Here is a 17,781-nt window from a genome sequence, read left to right on the forward strand (position 1 = left end):
GCATGCCAAGTATACACTTAAATTTCTGCCAGAAATTGATTTTATTTTCCTTTTTATTTAAAGTATTACAGTATTTCTTTGATTTTTTTTTTTCCTGGTTGCTTGAGTTCCAGTTAACAGAAAGTCTATTGTATGTATACTTTGAAGGAAAGGCAAGAGAGGGGAAACATGATAGAGATGTTTATATACCTACATTGCATAAATGTGCATGAGGTGAGTCTCTTTAATTTGAAAGAAAGCATGGAACAGAGATCTCTTAGAAGGAGGAGATAGTGGATGCTGTGGATGGCCAGACTGGATGGGCCATTTGGCCTTTATCTGCCATCCTGTTTCTCATATATCAATATATTAATAAACAATTGGTAAACTGAGCATATGCTAGTGTATATTTATTTTCATAGTTGTAAGATAAATAAACAAATAAAATAAGATAACCCAGACCAGTCAAATTGTGCTTATGCAGGCTAATGATAGTTTAATTTCCAATTAATCATTGTAAACCAATAATATGTGATTCCAGCTTTTTCAAGATCCTTAATTTTCCCCAATCTGTCTTCAGAGTAAGAGTTTCAGAGTAGTAGGTCATTGAATGGAAGTCTCAAGGGAAACTAATCATTTTGACTTCTGTGGAAAGAGAAAGCACTGTAAGATTATAGCACATCCATGCACACATTTCTAATGCATTGTGTGTAATATAGAGAATGACACAGGGAAAAAAATCTGTCCCAGTCACCACACTGTCCCCGCCCCATCCCCATCCTCACTGTCCTCGCCCCATCCCTGTAACTATTATCCCTGCAGCATCCATACAAACCTCAGTCCTGTGATATTTAGCTTTTTCATTCCTTATAAATCAAATTTCTGACTGCTGAACTAGAGAAAGAGATGATACCAAAATCTGCAATAGAGTAGACACACCAGATGGTGTGAATAACATGAAGAATGACCTGGCGAAGCTTGAAGAATGGTCTGAAATTTGGCAGCTAAAATTTAATGTTAAGAAATGCAAGGTCATGTATTTGGGCTACAAAAACCCAAGGGAACGGTACAATTTAGGGGTTGAAGAACTTATGTGCATGACAGAAGAGCGGGACTTGGGTGTGATTGTATGTGATGATCTTAAGGTGGCCAAACAGGTTGAAAAGGTGATGGTAAAAGTTAGAAGGATGCTAGGTTGCATAGGGAGAGATATGGCCAGTAGTAAAAAGGAGGTATTGATGCCCCTGTATAAGACTTTGGTGAGACCTCATTTAGAATATTGTGTGCAGTTCTGGAGGCCGCACCTTCAAAAAGATATAAGTCGGTCCAGAGGAAGGCTACTAAAATGGTATGTGGTCTTCATCATAAGGCGTATAGGGACAGACTTAAAGATCTCAATCCCCCTTTTTTAGATATATTCTGAATGTCTACTATTAAATCTCTATCTACTTTTTCCGTCTGTGAAGGAGGACTGTATATCACACTAATGTAAATATATTCACCATTCCCTCTTTCCAAATTGATCCACAGTGCCTCTTCCATTCCATGTAGATCCTGCAATTGTGTGGCTTTAATATGATCTTTAACATATAACGCTACTCTCCCTCCTTTTCTTCCTACCCTATCTTTCCTGAACAGATTATAGCCCGGTATAACTACATCCCAGTCATGGTTCTCTGTGTACCACGTCTCCATGATTGCCACTATATCCAACTCCTCTTCTTCCATCACAGCTTCTAGATCCAGAATCTTGTTTCCCATACTTCGAGAATTAGTATATACTGCTTTCTAGACATTGCCCCTTTTCCCATCTGTGTAGAGGTATTCAGTGATTTACTTGCCTAAGGGCTTATGCTCACCTGGGAGCTTTGATCCTGCCCCACCACTTCTAGTTTAAAGTCCTCTTCAGTAGATTAGCCAACCTGCCACCAAATCAAGATTCATTTACTGTAGCTTATTCCTGTACCAAAACTGATGGGCTTAATGAGTTTTGGTACAAGAATAAGCTAGAGTAAATGAATCTTGTCTTGATGAATGAAATTAATTGCATAGCTCAAAATTGACAAAAAATGGACTAAGTGACTTTGCAATATAATTGAAGTGAACTTTTCCAAAAGTTGGCTGCTGTGATGCAGGGTTATATTATGATGGAAGACATTGGGGGCAAGTGTTGGGTTTGAGGTGAAGATAAGAGAGTTAATAAATACTGGAGAAGGAGGTAGGTTGAAAGTTACTGGAGAAGAGGAAAAGGAGGATTGTAAAGAAGGGGGAGGGACAAAGGAAGGGGACAGATCTTTGAAGGGGTAAGAAAGGGTGGTAATAGGGAAGTAAAAAGGAGAAATGGAAGCCTGAATAAGGGGATAAGACAAAGGGACTTGAGTTGAAACATTGAAACATGATGACAGATAAAGGCCCATCAAGTCTGCCCATCTGCAGCATCCACTATCTCCTCCTCTCCATAAGAGATACATGTGTCTATCCCATGCTTTCTTGAGTTCAGACACAGTCTTTGTCTCCACCACCTCTACTGGGAGACTTTTCCATGCATCTACCACTCTTTCTATAAAAAAATATTTCCTTAAATTACTCCTAAGCTTATCACCTCTTAACTTCATCCTATATCCTCTCATTCCAGAGCTTCCTTTCAAATAAATGAGACTCGCCTTATGTGCATTTATGCCCCTTAGGTATTTAAATGTCGCTCAAGTAATCAATTTAATTAGTAACAAGCTATAAGTCCCATTTAATAATGTTACTAGCCGGTGGTGGGTTCATCTGTCAGAGAACTGTATTATCAAATCTAGTGGAGAAAAAGCCTCAACTTCTCACAGAGACAGCAATCCATTAAGCTGCTCAATTACTATCACAGGTAAAAAATAGTACTTGTGAAAGAATGAGAGTCACTAAAGACACTATTCCATATATCAAGATAAATATCTATCATTCTTTCACAAATACTATTTTTTACCTGATCATTGTGACGTACTTGATTGGGTGCTTATATGCCAATTATTATCACAGGCATAAAAAACTGCACAGAGGTAAGAGGAAGGAAATTTGGTGGCACAGGGGGAGGCAAGGGAGACGATGAAATCACATATAATGGAGGGGAGGAAGGGTGAGATTTGATAAAAGGCACAAGGGAGAGAGAGAGGTATTGGACATAAGGGTAGATGAGAGGGAGAGAGAGATACACAGGAGGTGGAAGGGGAGAAGGAGGGAGATGAATCCAGGAGCAGAATGGAGTGATGGAGAGATGCCTGGAAATGGGAGTGAGGGAAGAGAGTGGGAGAGTGCAGCAGGGGAAGAGATAGGGAGATGTCAGGCTATGAGGGTGGAAGGAAATGCTGGGCTATAAGGGTGGAGGAAGTAAGATGCTGAGAATGGTAGAACCCTGAGGGGGAGGAGAGGGTGGCAAGGAAATGGATAAGAGGATAGATTTAACAGAGGGTAGAAATATGGTAATGGAGGTACATTGAAGATGAAAGGGATTGGAGGGCTGAGGAAGGAATGAGATGGGTAATGGGAGAGAAGATGGAAATTTAATAGGTAGATGAAAAGTGGAAACGAGGAGAAGGGTAAGAGGCAGAAAAGAGTTAAAAAGGAATGATCAATGAGGAAATAGACAGGAAAGAGTAGAAAAGACAAATGGATAGAATTCACTTGAAGGAGAATTAGCAGATGACAGGAAAGCAGAAAAAAGAAAATGGAACCAACATAATGGAAAAATAAAATATCCAGGCAAAAGTAGAAGAAAAACATTTTTTTTAAATTCTTTATTAATTTTCAAAACTACAACAGTGCAATACAACCTGACGTTTGAAGATCACACTAATGCTCAAGTCATTCTATGGAAACTTCGCACCATTAAACAATACTTCAATTTATTTTCCTTTCGAATGCTGGTTCAATCCCTGATCTTAAGTACCTTAGACTACAGCAATATTATATACTTGGGATCTCTCAAGAAAACCATCAAACGACTGAGAGTCATCCAAAATGCTGCAATTCGTCTCATTTATGGCCTCAAGAAATCAGACCATGTAAGCCCATATTACAAAAAACTACACTGGCTACCTGTGGAAGCAAGGGTCATTTTTAAGTTTGCTTGCCTTTGCTTCAAAACCATGGCAGGTTCATCCCCATCCTATCTGTCTCACCAATTCGAATTCCCAGGCACAACTAATACACGCAGTACCTACTTGTTCGCTTTTCCATCCCTAAAGGGCTGCACCTACAAGAGATACCTCGATAGAACACTATCATTCCAAGCAGGCAAATGGAGCAAATGTTTAAGCAACTTCATCTCAAATGCACTTTTGTACCAAAAGTTTAGAAAGTCAATAAAAACTTATTTCTTTGACATATTTCTCTGACCCCACTTCAACCTGATATACTTCCAAAACACTTCCAAATAACCCTGACTAAACTTAGCATGCCAATGTAATTTCAAAAGTTATCTGTAAAGTCGCTGTCTGTATACAGTCTCTTCCCTTGTAAACCGCTTAGAACTGTTTGTGGTATGGCGGTATATAAAAATAAAGTTATTATTATTATTATTATTAATACAATAAAAGCACATTCATCTTTCTCATGTTCATAATCATCTTTCCCCCCCACCCACCCATCCACCCAAACAATTATCATTCCGTATAACACAAACATATATTATCATAAATATCCTATCAATTCTGAATAATGATATCTTTACACCCATCCCAATTATAAATATTCAAAAATCAATTTATGACATAAAGAATCCCTCTCCCCCTCTGCCCTGGATATGTACCATAGTAAAGAACAAACTGATTCACAGTCAACAGACAATTACAATGAGGTAACATAGGATGCCAATGGGCCCCAAATTAATTTAAATATAGTACCATGTCTTAAATTTTCAGCATTTATTCTTTTAAATCTATAACTAGAGCAATGACTTGTCCACCAGAACGAAAAATTTAAACAATCACATTTCTTCCAATTTCGGGTGATCATCTGGATGGCTATCCCAGTCATTATAAGGAAAAGACCTTATATTGATCTATAAGGGGTTTAACATGTAATATTGTACCATTTTATTTTAATTGTTTAAATGGAATATGCATATTAACTATCAAAAATATTATTTAAATTTTAACAAATAAACTTGCAGAATTTGCTAATTTTGTGTGCAGAATTTTGAAATTTTTTTGCACAATATTCTTCCAGGAGTAAATAAAGATATAGAAAGAAGTGAAAGGGAGAAATCTTGCATATGGTGGAGGGGAAGGAGACATGCATGGATAAGAAAGAGAGAGAGAAATGTTGGACATGATAATGGAGGGGAAGAATGGAGAGATGCTTTTTGGAGGAGAATATAGAGGTTTGACCCTGGACAAAAGGCAGGGAGAGAGAAGGAGAGAGAGAGATGGTAGAAAGTGGGAAAGAAACAAATGTTGGATATGGCAGTGGAAGGTGAGAAAGCATGTTCACAAAATGGAAGTTAAAGACAAGATGGAGGACAAAGGCAAGTTGGAAGCCTTGAAGAATATAATGTACTGTCAGTGTCTGTGTAACTTTGAACAACAGAAGGTAAGAGAAATGCAACATGTGATTTCCCAGAAAAGGACACCTTATCAAGAAAACAAAACTTAGGCATGGCCAGTTCCTTAAAACAAAGAGTTAGATTCACTAACATAGAAACATAGAAACAAGCAGCAGAAAAGGGATATAGCCCACCAAGTCTGCCCATTCCAAGTATACCCTCCCCTGAATTTACTCCCTTAAAGATCCCACGTGAGTATCCCATTTTCTCTTAAAATCCATCACGCTGCTGGCCTTTATCACCTGGAGTGGGAGTATGTTCCAATGATCCACTACTCTTTCGGTGAAGAAGTACTTCCTGGAGTCGCCATGAAACTTCCCTCCCCTGATTTTCAGCGGATGCCCTCTGGTGGTCGAGGGTCCCATGAGCCAGAAGATATCATCTTCTGACTCGATGCGTCCTGTGATGTACTTATATGTTTCAATCATATCTCTCCGTTCTCTTCTTTCCTCAAGTGAGTACAGCCGCAATTTTTTAAATCTTTCTTCATACGTGAGATCCTTGAGCCCCAAGACCATCCTGGTGGCCGTTCGCTGAACCGACTCGATCCTCAGCACGTCCTTTCGGTACTGAACACAGTACTCCAAGTGAGGCCTCACCATGGCTCTGTACAACGGCATCATAACTTCAGGTCTCCCGCTGACGAAACCTCTGCGGATGCACCCTTTCATTTGTCTTGCCCTGGAGGAAGCCTTCTCCACTTGATTGGCAACCTTCATGTCCTCACTAATGATCACCCCTAGGTCGCGTTCCGCCGTGGTCCTAACCAAGGTCTCACCATTTAGTACATAAGTTCTACGCGGGTTTCTCTTACCCAGGTGCATTATCTTGCATTTTTTAGCATTGAAGCCTAACTGCCAAGTAGTTGACCATTGTTCCAGCAATAGTAGGTCGTTTGTCATATTATCAGGTAATAAGCTTTTGCCTACTATGTTGCAAAGTTTGGTGTCGTCAGCGAACAGTGATACCCTTTCTCTAAGTCCTTGCGTCATATCTCTTATGAATAAGTTAAATAGAATCGGGCCCAGGACCGAGCCCTGCGGCACTCCACTGATCACGTCCGATGCTTCGGATGGGGTACCGTTCACCACCACCTTCTGAAGCCTACCGCTCAGCCAATCCCCAACCCATATAGTTAGAGTGTCTCCTAATCCTATCGATTTCAGCTTGTTCAGTAATCTTCGATGAGGGACGCTATCAATTGCTTTACTGAAGTCCAAATATACCACGTCCAGTGACTCTCCGGCGTCCAGTTGCCTAGTAACCCAGTCAAAAAAGCTAATCAGATTAGATTGGCAGGATCTATCCTGGGTGAACCCGTGTTGGTGTGGATCACGCAGTTTTTCTTCGTCTAGGATTGTGTCAAGATTCTGTTTGATCAGTGTTTCCATGAGTTTACACACTATAGATGTGAAACTCACTGGTCTGTAGTTTGCTGTCTCTGTCCTGCAGCCCTTTTTGTGGAGTGGGATTACGTTGGTGGTTTTCCAGTCCAAGGGGACCCTTCCTGTGCTTAGGGAAAGATTGAAAAGAAAAGATAATGGTTCTGCCAGGACTTCCCTTAACTCCCTGAGCATTCTGGGGTGTAGGTTATCCGGTCCCATGGCTTTGTTTACTTTGAGTCTTGATAGTTCGTCATAGACGCTACTGGGCGTAAATTCGAAATCTTGAAACGGGTCTTTCTGGTTATCTCCCGTCTGCAGCTGTGGACCAGCTCCTGGCGCTTCGCGGGTGAACACTGAACAGAAGTATTTGTTTAGTAGTTCTGCCTTTTCAGAATCTGATTCCGCAAAGTTACCGTCCGATTGCTTCAGGCGTACTATCCCATCTTTATTTCTTTTCCTGTCACTAATATAGCTGAAGAAAGATTTATCCCCTTTCTTAATTTTCCGTGCTAGCTCTTCCTCCATTCGGAGTTTGGCTTCTCTGACTGCTGTTTTGACAGCTTTAGATCTGTCTAGATAGTCCTCTTTCGCCCCCTCTCTGCCTAAATATTTGTAGGTGATAAATGCGTCTTTTTTCTGTTTAACTAGGTCTGAAATTTATTTACTGAACCATTGGGGTCTTTTGTTTCTCCTGCGTTTACTTACTGTCTTTATGTATCGGTCTGTTGCTTCGTGTAGGATGGACTTCAGAGACGACCACATATCCTCCACATTGTCAGATATTGCTTGTTTATGTAGCTCCTGATGGACAAAATCTCCCATGCGGTTGAAGTCTGTGCCTCTAAAGTTGAGAACCCTTGTTGCTGTGTTTGTCTTAGGGAAACCTTTCTTGAGGTTGAGCCATACCATATTATGGTCGCTGGAGGCGACCTTTCCAATCTGTGGCCGAGTCTTCCCAGCCGATCGATTCAATAAGTCTCAACATCTTGATTGAGCGACTGCATGGATCACTGTAGAGCGATCCTGATGCATGCACAGACCATCTTCTTTGCCTATAGATGGTCTGCGCACATGTAGATGGTACCAAAGAAACAGGAACAGATGACCTTTCTGCCCTGCAGGTCTAGTTCAGGCCCTAACTGACTGGCAATGCTGTTGAAGGGAGGTTAGTGCTGGAGCTTGAGGAGTAGTGGCTCGTGGCCAGTAGGGGGTGATGTCTATGGGACGGTAATGGAATGGACGCCAGGACATGATAGTGCAGTATTTTATGGAATTTTTCTATAAAAGAGCCTTTTTTCGTATGATTCTGGGTAACTCTAGTCAGATACAAGCATATGTGTTAGTTAAGGCCACACCCAATAGAAGCGTACGAAAAATTGGTAAATAAAAATCTGAATATGGATGTAGCCAGGGCCAGAAAGACACAATACAGATTAATATTAAGGAAAAGCATAATAATATTCTTTTTATGTACTTTGCTATTAAGCTAGATCATGGAGGAAATCAGGATATACAGGGACTCCATTTTGTTCTCTGTCTTTCTGTATCTTCTTCTTGAGTTTTATTTCATTTTGTGTTCAGCCTCATGGTTCTAATTGATACCAGATGTGCCTTAGGCTGGTTAGGAGGGGCATATTAGATTAGGAATCCCAACCTGAGATATAACATGCATTAAATATGAATGAAATACATGGTATGAATGAAATTATGAATGAATGGAGGGGCCCCTGAATGTAATATGTGGTGATATAAATGGTTTATAAAAAGAACACTAAGGAAAAATCCTGAGCACATCTGGAAATAATTAGAGTCAGACATGTAGCAGTCTCTAGCATAGAAAGGGGGAAACAGCCCCTCCTTCTCCTTCTCCTTTTTCTCTAAGGCTGACAGGGAGGCTGAGAATATCTCAGCACTTTAAATGCAGGTTCTCTTAATATACTTTTTGAAAAGGACAAAAAAGAATATTGGATATGTAATAAATGTTAATGTATATTTAGAAATGAATGTAAACAAAACAAATATGATTTCTGAAACTTTTAAACATGTAGAGGAATTTTCTTTGTCTAACTTTGAAGACCACCTCTGTTAGTTTTGATTGGCCCACACGGCCAATGATGTCATACTGATCTAAAGGTATATAATGGAGAGCTTCGAAGTATCGAGTTGAGTTCGTTATCAGAAGGCCAGCATTTTGGCATCTATAACGACCTCCCGCTAACACAACTAGCTTTTGAGATCCATAATGAAAAAATACAAGTAATAAAATTATATTTTGGTGAAATTTGCGTTTGCGTCATTTTCCATATTTTTGTTATTTTGCACACCTTGAGTGAAAGCTAGCAGCTTAATTGGCAACTGCAGCTTTATGAGTGCACTGGCGTCCAATGCCCATGCTCAAGCTGCATCGTTTACTGTTTACCAAAGCTGTCAACCATCTGACAGCCTTTGCTGGCATAAACAGGCAGGGGGACTAACACAGCCTGTGGTTTTAACCTGCAGGTTTAAAGCGGGGCTGCACTGCGGTGTGTTCTGGAACAGAACACGCCGTAATGCAGCCCTGCTTTAAACCCACGGGTTAAAACCATGGGCTCACACTGCAGGGAAGGACGGCAGAGAACAGGAGAGTCGGGGCTCTCACTGTCGGAGCCCAGAGTCCCTGGTAAGCTGTAGCTGCTCCAAAGCCATAGTCGGGGGAAGTAAAAGTCAAGAAAATGGGCTCAGGCTCTTTTGGGGACATTAATAACCAATTGAGAGGAAGTGGTAGCAAAGCTGGAGTCGCAGAAGGCCAGGCACCTGCAGCTGCTCTACGAAAACAAACTGGAGAAGAGCGGCAGAGAGGCAGGGCAGCAAAGAGCAGGAAAGGACATGAGTGACTGGTCCTCAGTAATCGCTTGGTTTTGAATTGGCTAGCCCAGCCAGTGTGCCTGAATTCAGGGCAGGATTAACCAATAGGCCAAGTAGGCACGTGCCTAGGGCCTGAAATGGTCATGGGGGCCCAATGAAGGAGGGCATCAACATTGTATTTTCCAAATGGCGATGGGCCCCTCTAGCATCGATTGACAACGCGAGTCCCCCCTGTTCGGCAATGTGGGCCCCACCCCGATCAGCAACATGACCCCACACCCATCGACGGAAAATAAGACAAGCAAGCAACGTGGGTAAGAAAGGCAACGGGAACTGTAATTGTGCAAACGGTGCTGCTTGCCCAAAGTTCCCCTCTGACACAGTTTCCTGTTTCCGCCTGGGCGCATGGTGGGGTGGGGCGGGGCAGGGGGGCCCAGTGTACTTGTATGCCTAGGGGCCCTTGACAAATTAATCCTGCCCTGCCTGAATTTGTTTAGTGAATCGAGGCTCCCTTCCTACTTTGCATATGTGGATTGGATCGGGTGCAGATATGCTCGGGAGGAATGTTAGTGAATCGGGTCGGGGTCGCAAATTGGTCGGGATACGATTGATGGGATTAGTGAATCTAGCCCCTAAGAGCAGGCTGGCTTGTTGGGGGAAGGGGGCTGGAGGTGAAGTGTGGCTATGCAAACCAAGAACAACAAGGGAAATTAGGTGTCACAAGCAGATTTGCTAAGAAAACTCTCAGGAAAGTCAGATAGCAAGCTCCAAAAGAAGAAATAAAGAGAAAAGAAAAAAAAAGGAGAAGCTGGGGAAAGGCCACCCCAAGGCCGCTAACCCCTCACCGCTCAGTACAAATCAAACAGGCAAAGTTTTAATGATCAAACTGCAGGTTCTAGGAGACAAGGAATAAATATAAGGACCCCACATCTGCAAAAAAAACTTAGATTGGCGCAAGGAATGATGCACCCGACCCCTCTCAAGCAACATCAAAGCATGCAAATGGTTACACCAAGCCCAATAAGAAGGAGCTCGATCTGAAACCTGTTCTCCCAAAATAATTTTCTTAGCTACCAATCTAACCTTCCGCAAAAATAACTTATCTACCCCAGGGGGAAAACGAAAAGCTTCATATTTATCTAAAAGAAACCCCACCGGAGTGAGAGGTATAGAATGGCCTAAGAGAAACTCCAAATAGCGAATCACTCATCTCCAAAAAGCCCTGACCACAGGACAGCTCCAAAAAGCGTGGAAAAAGAACTTAGGAGCACTAGTACATTTCTCGCACTGTGCCGACTCTGCTAAAACTGAGTGAAATAATTGAACACGCATAAAATAAGCACGATACAGCACCCGAAACTGACATTCTCAGAGCTCAGCTGAAATCGAAAGGGTCGGGATACGCTTAATAAGGCATTCCATATCCAATCAGTGGGCCACAAGCCTTAGTCCGGAGCCCAACGAGCACACAGGGAGTCCCATGATCGGGCGGGGCAATACAGTACAACACCTCATGCAATGCTGAAACAGACATGCTATCCTCTGAAAAGGGATCAAAAAAGGCACGGAGCTTACCCCCCAAACCCAACTCTAGACCCTCTACCTCCAAAGAGTGCACATAATGATCCAATTTTAAGTAAGCAAAAAAAGAAGTGCCTCGAATCCCATCGCGGAGCTGAAAATTGTGCCAAGGTGGAAGCGTACCATCCGAGGCAAGGACGTGCTCCAACACAGTCAAACCCAACTGGGTCCAGTGTCCAGTCAGACAAGAACTGAAGATTCCCCTGAATAGGCAGCAAATAAGACACTCCCAAGTTCACCCCCCCCCCCAAGCTGAGTACCAAAACCCTCCAACAGTCACGTAAAGAACCCAGGGGAAGATTAGATCTCAAGTGGGAAGGGAGAGAAGATTGAGGAAAGAAGATAAATTCCATGGATGATACCTATTCATAATTTTAATGGGTTTCGGGATGTAACCTTCAGATATCTTCATTTTATGGTATAACTGCAATTGCTGACCGTTCTGTCCTGTGTGGGTATGGTTTATTGCATTAATCTTTGCCCTCAAATTGGACAGGTACATGTACTTTGGTTACTATCTCACTCATCTTTTCAGTAATTATCTTTCAGTGTACCATTTCATGTCCCAATACCTTTCATAGAAGTAAGAGAAGTCTCCCAGACATTTCATTCGCTACTGAATTCGGGGATGACCAGGACTCAGTTCAGAAGGTTCTGGATTATATTAATTCTACAGATCCCTTTCATAAAACAGAAACTGGATGCACTTAGTGCAACTGCTTGGCTTCCTTTTGCAGGTTCTACGGTTTCTACAGAGCATGGAATGGCATCTGTGGGTTACAGAATTTATTTCATATCCTGACTACAGAATATTGTAAAGCAATTATAGCACTACAGGCTCAATTAAATGATGTTTCTCATGTGGCTTTTCAAAATAGATGAGCATTAGATTGCATGTTAACTGCTTGAGGAGTCTGTTCACTTATTAATGAGTCTCAATGCTGCACTTTGATTAGAAATGGCACACATATTATATTGAATGCTGTAAATATGATTTATGATTTAGCCAAGCTTTTGGTACAAGATTATGAGGGTGGTTTCTAAATTGGGTCTTGGTGGGGAAACTTGAGTTCTTGGTTTACAGGGCTTGGTACCTTAGCCAAAGGCCTTATCTTCTCTGCACTGAGAGTTCTGGCTGTGCTAACTATTTGCTGCTGTGTTCTGTCATTTGTTGAACAATGGGAAAATGAGCTTTCAGCAAAAGCACCACTAGCCTCATGTTGCATCATGGAACCACATCCATGGCTACCCCAATGGATGTCTGCACACCTGCGACGGTCCTCTCATTGATCATTCGGAATCATCGAGCGGGGACTAAGAAAGAATGTTCACAAAATGGAGGACAAAGACAAGATGGAAGTCTTGAAGAATATAATGTACTGTTAGCTTTTTAGACAGTACGTGACTACAAGCACATCAGTATATGTGTAATTTTGAACAGCAGAAACAGAAAGTAAGAGAAATGCAACATGCAATTTCCCAGAAAAGGACACCTTATCAAGAAAATGAAACTTAGGCATGATCAGTTCACAAAAACAAAGAGCAGGATGGATAGTTGGGGGAAGGGGGACTGGAGGCAAGGTGTGGCTATGCAAACTAATAACAACAAGGGAAATTAAATGCAACAAGCAGATTTGCTAAGAAAACTCTCAGGAAAGTCAGATAGCAAGCTTGGCAAAAAAATTATAGGTTTATAGAGATGACAAGTACTGAGTATAAAAGTTGAAGCACAAAGAGAGCAGGGTTAGAGTGAAACTTTCTGTACCTTGTAAAAGCCCACTACAGGGGGCAGAATTTCCTCCTTTGTTACAATTTCTTGAATTACTAACTTTTGTATTTGACTGCATTTCTTTGATAAAATAAACCATTTGAATTCGAGAATAGTAACAAGGCGTTGCATGATCACTTGTGAGGAGTTCATAGCAGCCAGCTCTTCAAAGGGAAGGTACAGAGACAAAAGATGAATAGTGAGTATGGGGAAAGAAGAAAATGTCAAATGGACAGAAGACATTGGTGAGCGAGTTAACAGAAGACAGACAGAAACCAGAGCTGGAACCAACATGATTTGAATAATAAAATAGACCACACAAGAAAAGGTCAAAAAATTATTTTTATTTTCTATTTTGTGATTACACTATGTCAGATTTGAAATGTGTATCCTGCTGGAGTTATCAAGCATGAGCTAGGACCTAACAGAGAGAGGAAAAGTTTTTTGGTTTTGTTTACACCACAGCATTGGCATGGGGCAGAGGGCAAATGGGGGGTGGAGTGGGTGAAGAGGCTACAAAAATAAACCTACCAGGCTATTTAAAAAATATATATATATATCACCTGATTGAGCAGGAAAATGAATCGAATCGAAAAATCAATTCAATAGGCCAAATCAAATTGAAAAATTTTTTCCCTGAATTTGGCAGCACTATTAGATACAGCTAATATAACTAATACATATTCAAATATGTTTGTTAACTCAATAATAAACTAAAAGGAAGTATATTTTAAGCTTGGTAGTCATTTGGCAAAGTACCTAAAACATTGATAGCCAAATCATTTTATTTTTCCCATTGAACACCAAATTTTGGTTACAATGCCATTTTTGGCACATAATTCCATGGAATATATTACTACTACTGTATTATTATTCATTATTTCTATAATTCTACCAGACATACACAGCGCAGTGTGCATAGTACCATCAGTGACAGAAGTATGGAGGATGGATTCAGTACAGTTGCACTAGAGTAACATAATGAAGAGTTTCTTCCCTGTTGTGTTCGAAAGTGCCCCCACTTTTCCTTTAATGCTGACATAGGTGTCAACACCCTAAGGATTTAACTTGACCTGCCACACTCCATCCTACCCTGTCCTAGCCTCACCCCAGCCTCCTCAAAAATCTGTCACCGACTGCCTATGCCTATATTGAGTCTAACCATCCTCTTTCTTCCAGTATTTCAACCCGACACTGGTGCCTGTTTTATAAAAATCTGCTCCCCTGATACCAAAAACTTGCCACAGCTTTGGTTTTGATGGGTATGTTTGCTTCATAATGGTATCTGAATTTGGAAGGTCTTAATTTTGTTTGGGGGTGGGTTTGGTACTGATTTGGTGTCAATGGCCAAAGAAGATACTTCAGCCCACCAATGAAGGTTATTGGTGCTGATTAGGAAATAACTGTTTGATTTGGAACAGAGTTCAACAAGCAGAGTATTATTATAAATTACATCTAAACTGGATATTATTCTCTGGCTGTATTACTTTGTGTGATGGAAGATGATATAGTTATGTAAGACTGTCAAAATGTTTTGGCTCTCTATTTTCTTCTCACTACAGGGTAAGGGTGGGGAGGATATGAGACACTAGGAAGTTGTAGCACCAAAACCGTGCATGCCTTTGAAATACTGGGGAATGATGGGTCAGGGAAAAAAAGGGGGAAAGAGAGTTAGGAGGCATAGGGAGAATTGTGGAGAAAAAGCAAGACACGTGGGATAGGGGGGCAAAGGAGAATTTATGGGATTATGATGAGGTGTAAAGATCAAAAATCCCTCATTCCTGGTAGTAAGTGGAGAGAGTTTTATTTTTTGAACACAACGTAGGCTGCAGGAGTTAGGCATTGGCCATCAGTTGCTCTTTTTCAAGAGAAGTAGGTCAATGTGAGTGAACATAGTAAACGGAAAAGATGGTGCGTGGGCAATTATTTGGAGGAAGGGCCTAAGACTACAATTGGCCAGATACCAAAGGCCCTACCCAACACTCACAAACACTCAACATTCCCTAACACCTGTCACTCCCTCATACCTCAGCATCCCCCCTGACACCTCCCAACCCCCCTTACCTGTAGGAGATGGATGGCAAGAGGGATGCCCACACCTTCCTGCTGGCAGGCATGCCTCTTCCAGAATGGTGGGCCTTCCCTTTCCCAGGGCATTCTGGGATGTGCCGGGGAGGGGCCTAAGGCCCTGATTGCTCTTAGGCGCCTGAACCAACTGGAATCTTAGGCCTCTTCCCCAGTGTATTCTGAGATGCACTGGGAGTCACCTAAGACTGATTGGCCTGATATCAAAGGCTGTGGGTGTTGTAGAATGTCTGGGGAGTGTTGTGGGTTCAGGGGATCAATGGGGTTGGCAGCAGGAGGGAGTGGGCATCCAGCAGGAAGGATTTGTTGTAGGCCAACAAAAAACTGGAATACATTTCAAATAGATGTGGCCGCTGAGCTGATCGTCACAAGGAAATTTCCCTGCTGTGATCACTTGAGTGGTCGTGGTAGGGAATCTACCCCCCCAAGTTTGATGGGGGGTAGATTCCCTACCACGACCACTCAAGTGATCACAGCAGGGAAATTTCCTTGTGGCGATCAGCTCAGCGGCCACATCTATTTGAAATGTAGACCAGTTTTTTGTTGGCCTACATTTCTGGTACCTATTGTGACCCTAGGGAGATGCCTAGGGCTGCTTAAGCTCACCCAAGGCCACTTCTAGGCGAAACCATGCCCAGCCTTGGGCGAGCTTAAGCATTCCTAGGTGCATCCCTGTCTATAGTGTAGGCGGCCTGCCTCTGAAGGTTTGCTTTTTTTTTTTTTTTTTTTTTTAAGAAAACGTGTGTCCCAATTGGCTGGTTAGACAGTTGTAGGATGCCTACCACTGCCTGCAATTAGGACGTCTATTATAGAATTTGCCCCTAAGTGTATAGCCCTTGATGGAGACTACAATGTTTAATTTGCTTTTTTACCAAACTTTTCAAACCACCCTCATAAATCAATTGTACATATGTTAATTTGGTTGATTAATTTTTATTACACTGAATTTTGCACATACTAACATTTTTATGATGCTCAAACTAACCGAATACACTCTAATGAATGCACATCCATGCAATGCAACAAGAATCAAGGTGAGCTGACTAGATCTATTGGCATAATCTGTCTTTCTTGTTCCTGGAGCTACGAGTATACTTTGGGAAGAAGGAGAAAAGTGTTACTTACCTCCACTGTGCTAACAGCATGCAGCTTTACATTCCTGTTGGGTAGCGAAATTGTTTCCATTACCCTGGGCCCCTTCAAATAGGAAGGCAATACATGTTCCTGAATTTACGTTAAAGCCCCAGCGCATAATTGCATTGGGGCAGATCCCATAATTTATGAACATGTTGCATTTATCTAAAGAGAAGGCAAAGAACATGTGTTTATTCATGTGTTAACTGCATATTGTTTTAGAGATAGAAACTAGGAGGGTTCTGGGCAGTGGCGTACCTAGCATATGTGAATAAAACTCTTTCAATTGGAGACTGTTATAGTAGAAAGATGTTGCAGTTGTACAATTATGCAGAAATAATGTGAAGCCAGTGGAGCTCAATGTTTGCTCAAAAGGAAGGAAAAAGCCTCCGAATGGGCCCTCCCACCGCCACCGATATAAAGGTGGTTGAGCGGTAACCTCACAGGCAAAACCTTCGTTTGAAAATGAGCACTAAAACAGCATTAAGATAAGTGGGATTCGTTCCTCTGTCAAAAAATCTTTTGTATGTGAAGCACAGTTTTTGCCCAAGTGTTTTAGTGCTCATTTTCAAACGAAGGTTTTGCCTGTGAGGTTACCGCTCAACCACCTTTATATCCACCTTTGTGGCGGTGGGAGGGCCCGTTCTGAGGCTTTTTCCTTCCTTTTGAGCAAACATTGAGCTCCACTGGCTTCACATTATTTCTGCATAATTGTACAACTGCAACATCTTTCTACTATAACAGTCTCCAATTGAAAGAGTTTTATTCACGTACATTGGTTTTCAATATATCTGTGTTGGTTACTGCTAGTACCTAGCATATGTGACACCCGAGGCCCATCATTTCTTGACACACCCCCATCTGTACGAAAAACATGATTTTTAGTAACAAGCCACATGTCACACATGAGTACCTAGGAAAAGGCAGCATTTTACATACTGCAGTGAGCAGTACAACAGCAATACACCCATTGTAAAACTAAACAAGCCAGACTAGTACAGATCAATCCTGCAGTCAATCCTAACAAAAAACCATGTCTTTCGAACACACAAAACACCTTTGCCTAGTATGGAATATGTAATCACAAACTAACCCCTCCCTCTTTTACAAAACTGTAGTGTGGATTTTAGTCACGGTGGTAACAGCTCTGATGCTCATAGAATTCTGAGCATCAGAGCTGCTACCACCACGGCTGGCGCTAAAAAACGCTCCACAGTTTTGTAAAAGGGGGGGATGAAATAGAAATACATAGACAAAGGTTAAATTGAACCAGTAAGAAGCTGGACTCTGCATACAGTGCACCACAGAAACAGTGACACATGTCTCCTAAAGCAATAAATAAATAGAAATTTTCTTTCTACCTTTGTCTTCTGTGGGTTCTGCTTTCCTCATCTTCTTGTAACTCTCTTCCTTCCATCCAC

At 41.6% G+C, this 17,781-nt stretch overlaps 1 protein-coding gene across 1 annotated transcript in view; it reads right to left on the bottom strand.

The window, feature by feature from the left end:
* Window positions 1-372: 372 nt before the first annotated feature.
* Window positions 373-17,781, bottom strand: part of LOC117367372 (inter-alpha-trypsin inhibitor-like) — a 35,513-nt gene continuing 18,104 nt past the window's right edge. The window contains exons 3-4 of the mRNA XM_033959823.1: window positions 16,352-16,525; window positions 373-624 (exon numbers count right to left, since the gene is read on the bottom strand). Of these exons, the coding sequence (XP_033815714.1) occupies window positions 16,362-16,525 (164 nt within the window). The 3' untranslated portion in view covers window positions 373-624; window positions 16,352-16,361. The remainder of the gene's footprint in view (window positions 625-16,351; window positions 16,526-17,781) is intronic.

This window comes from Geotrypetes seraphini, chromosome 10 (genome assembly GCF_902459505.1).
Source record: "Geotrypetes seraphini chromosome 10, aGeoSer1.1, whole genome shotgun sequence".
NCBI lineage: Eukaryota > Metazoa > Chordata > Amphibia > Gymnophiona > Dermophiidae > Geotrypetes > Geotrypetes seraphini.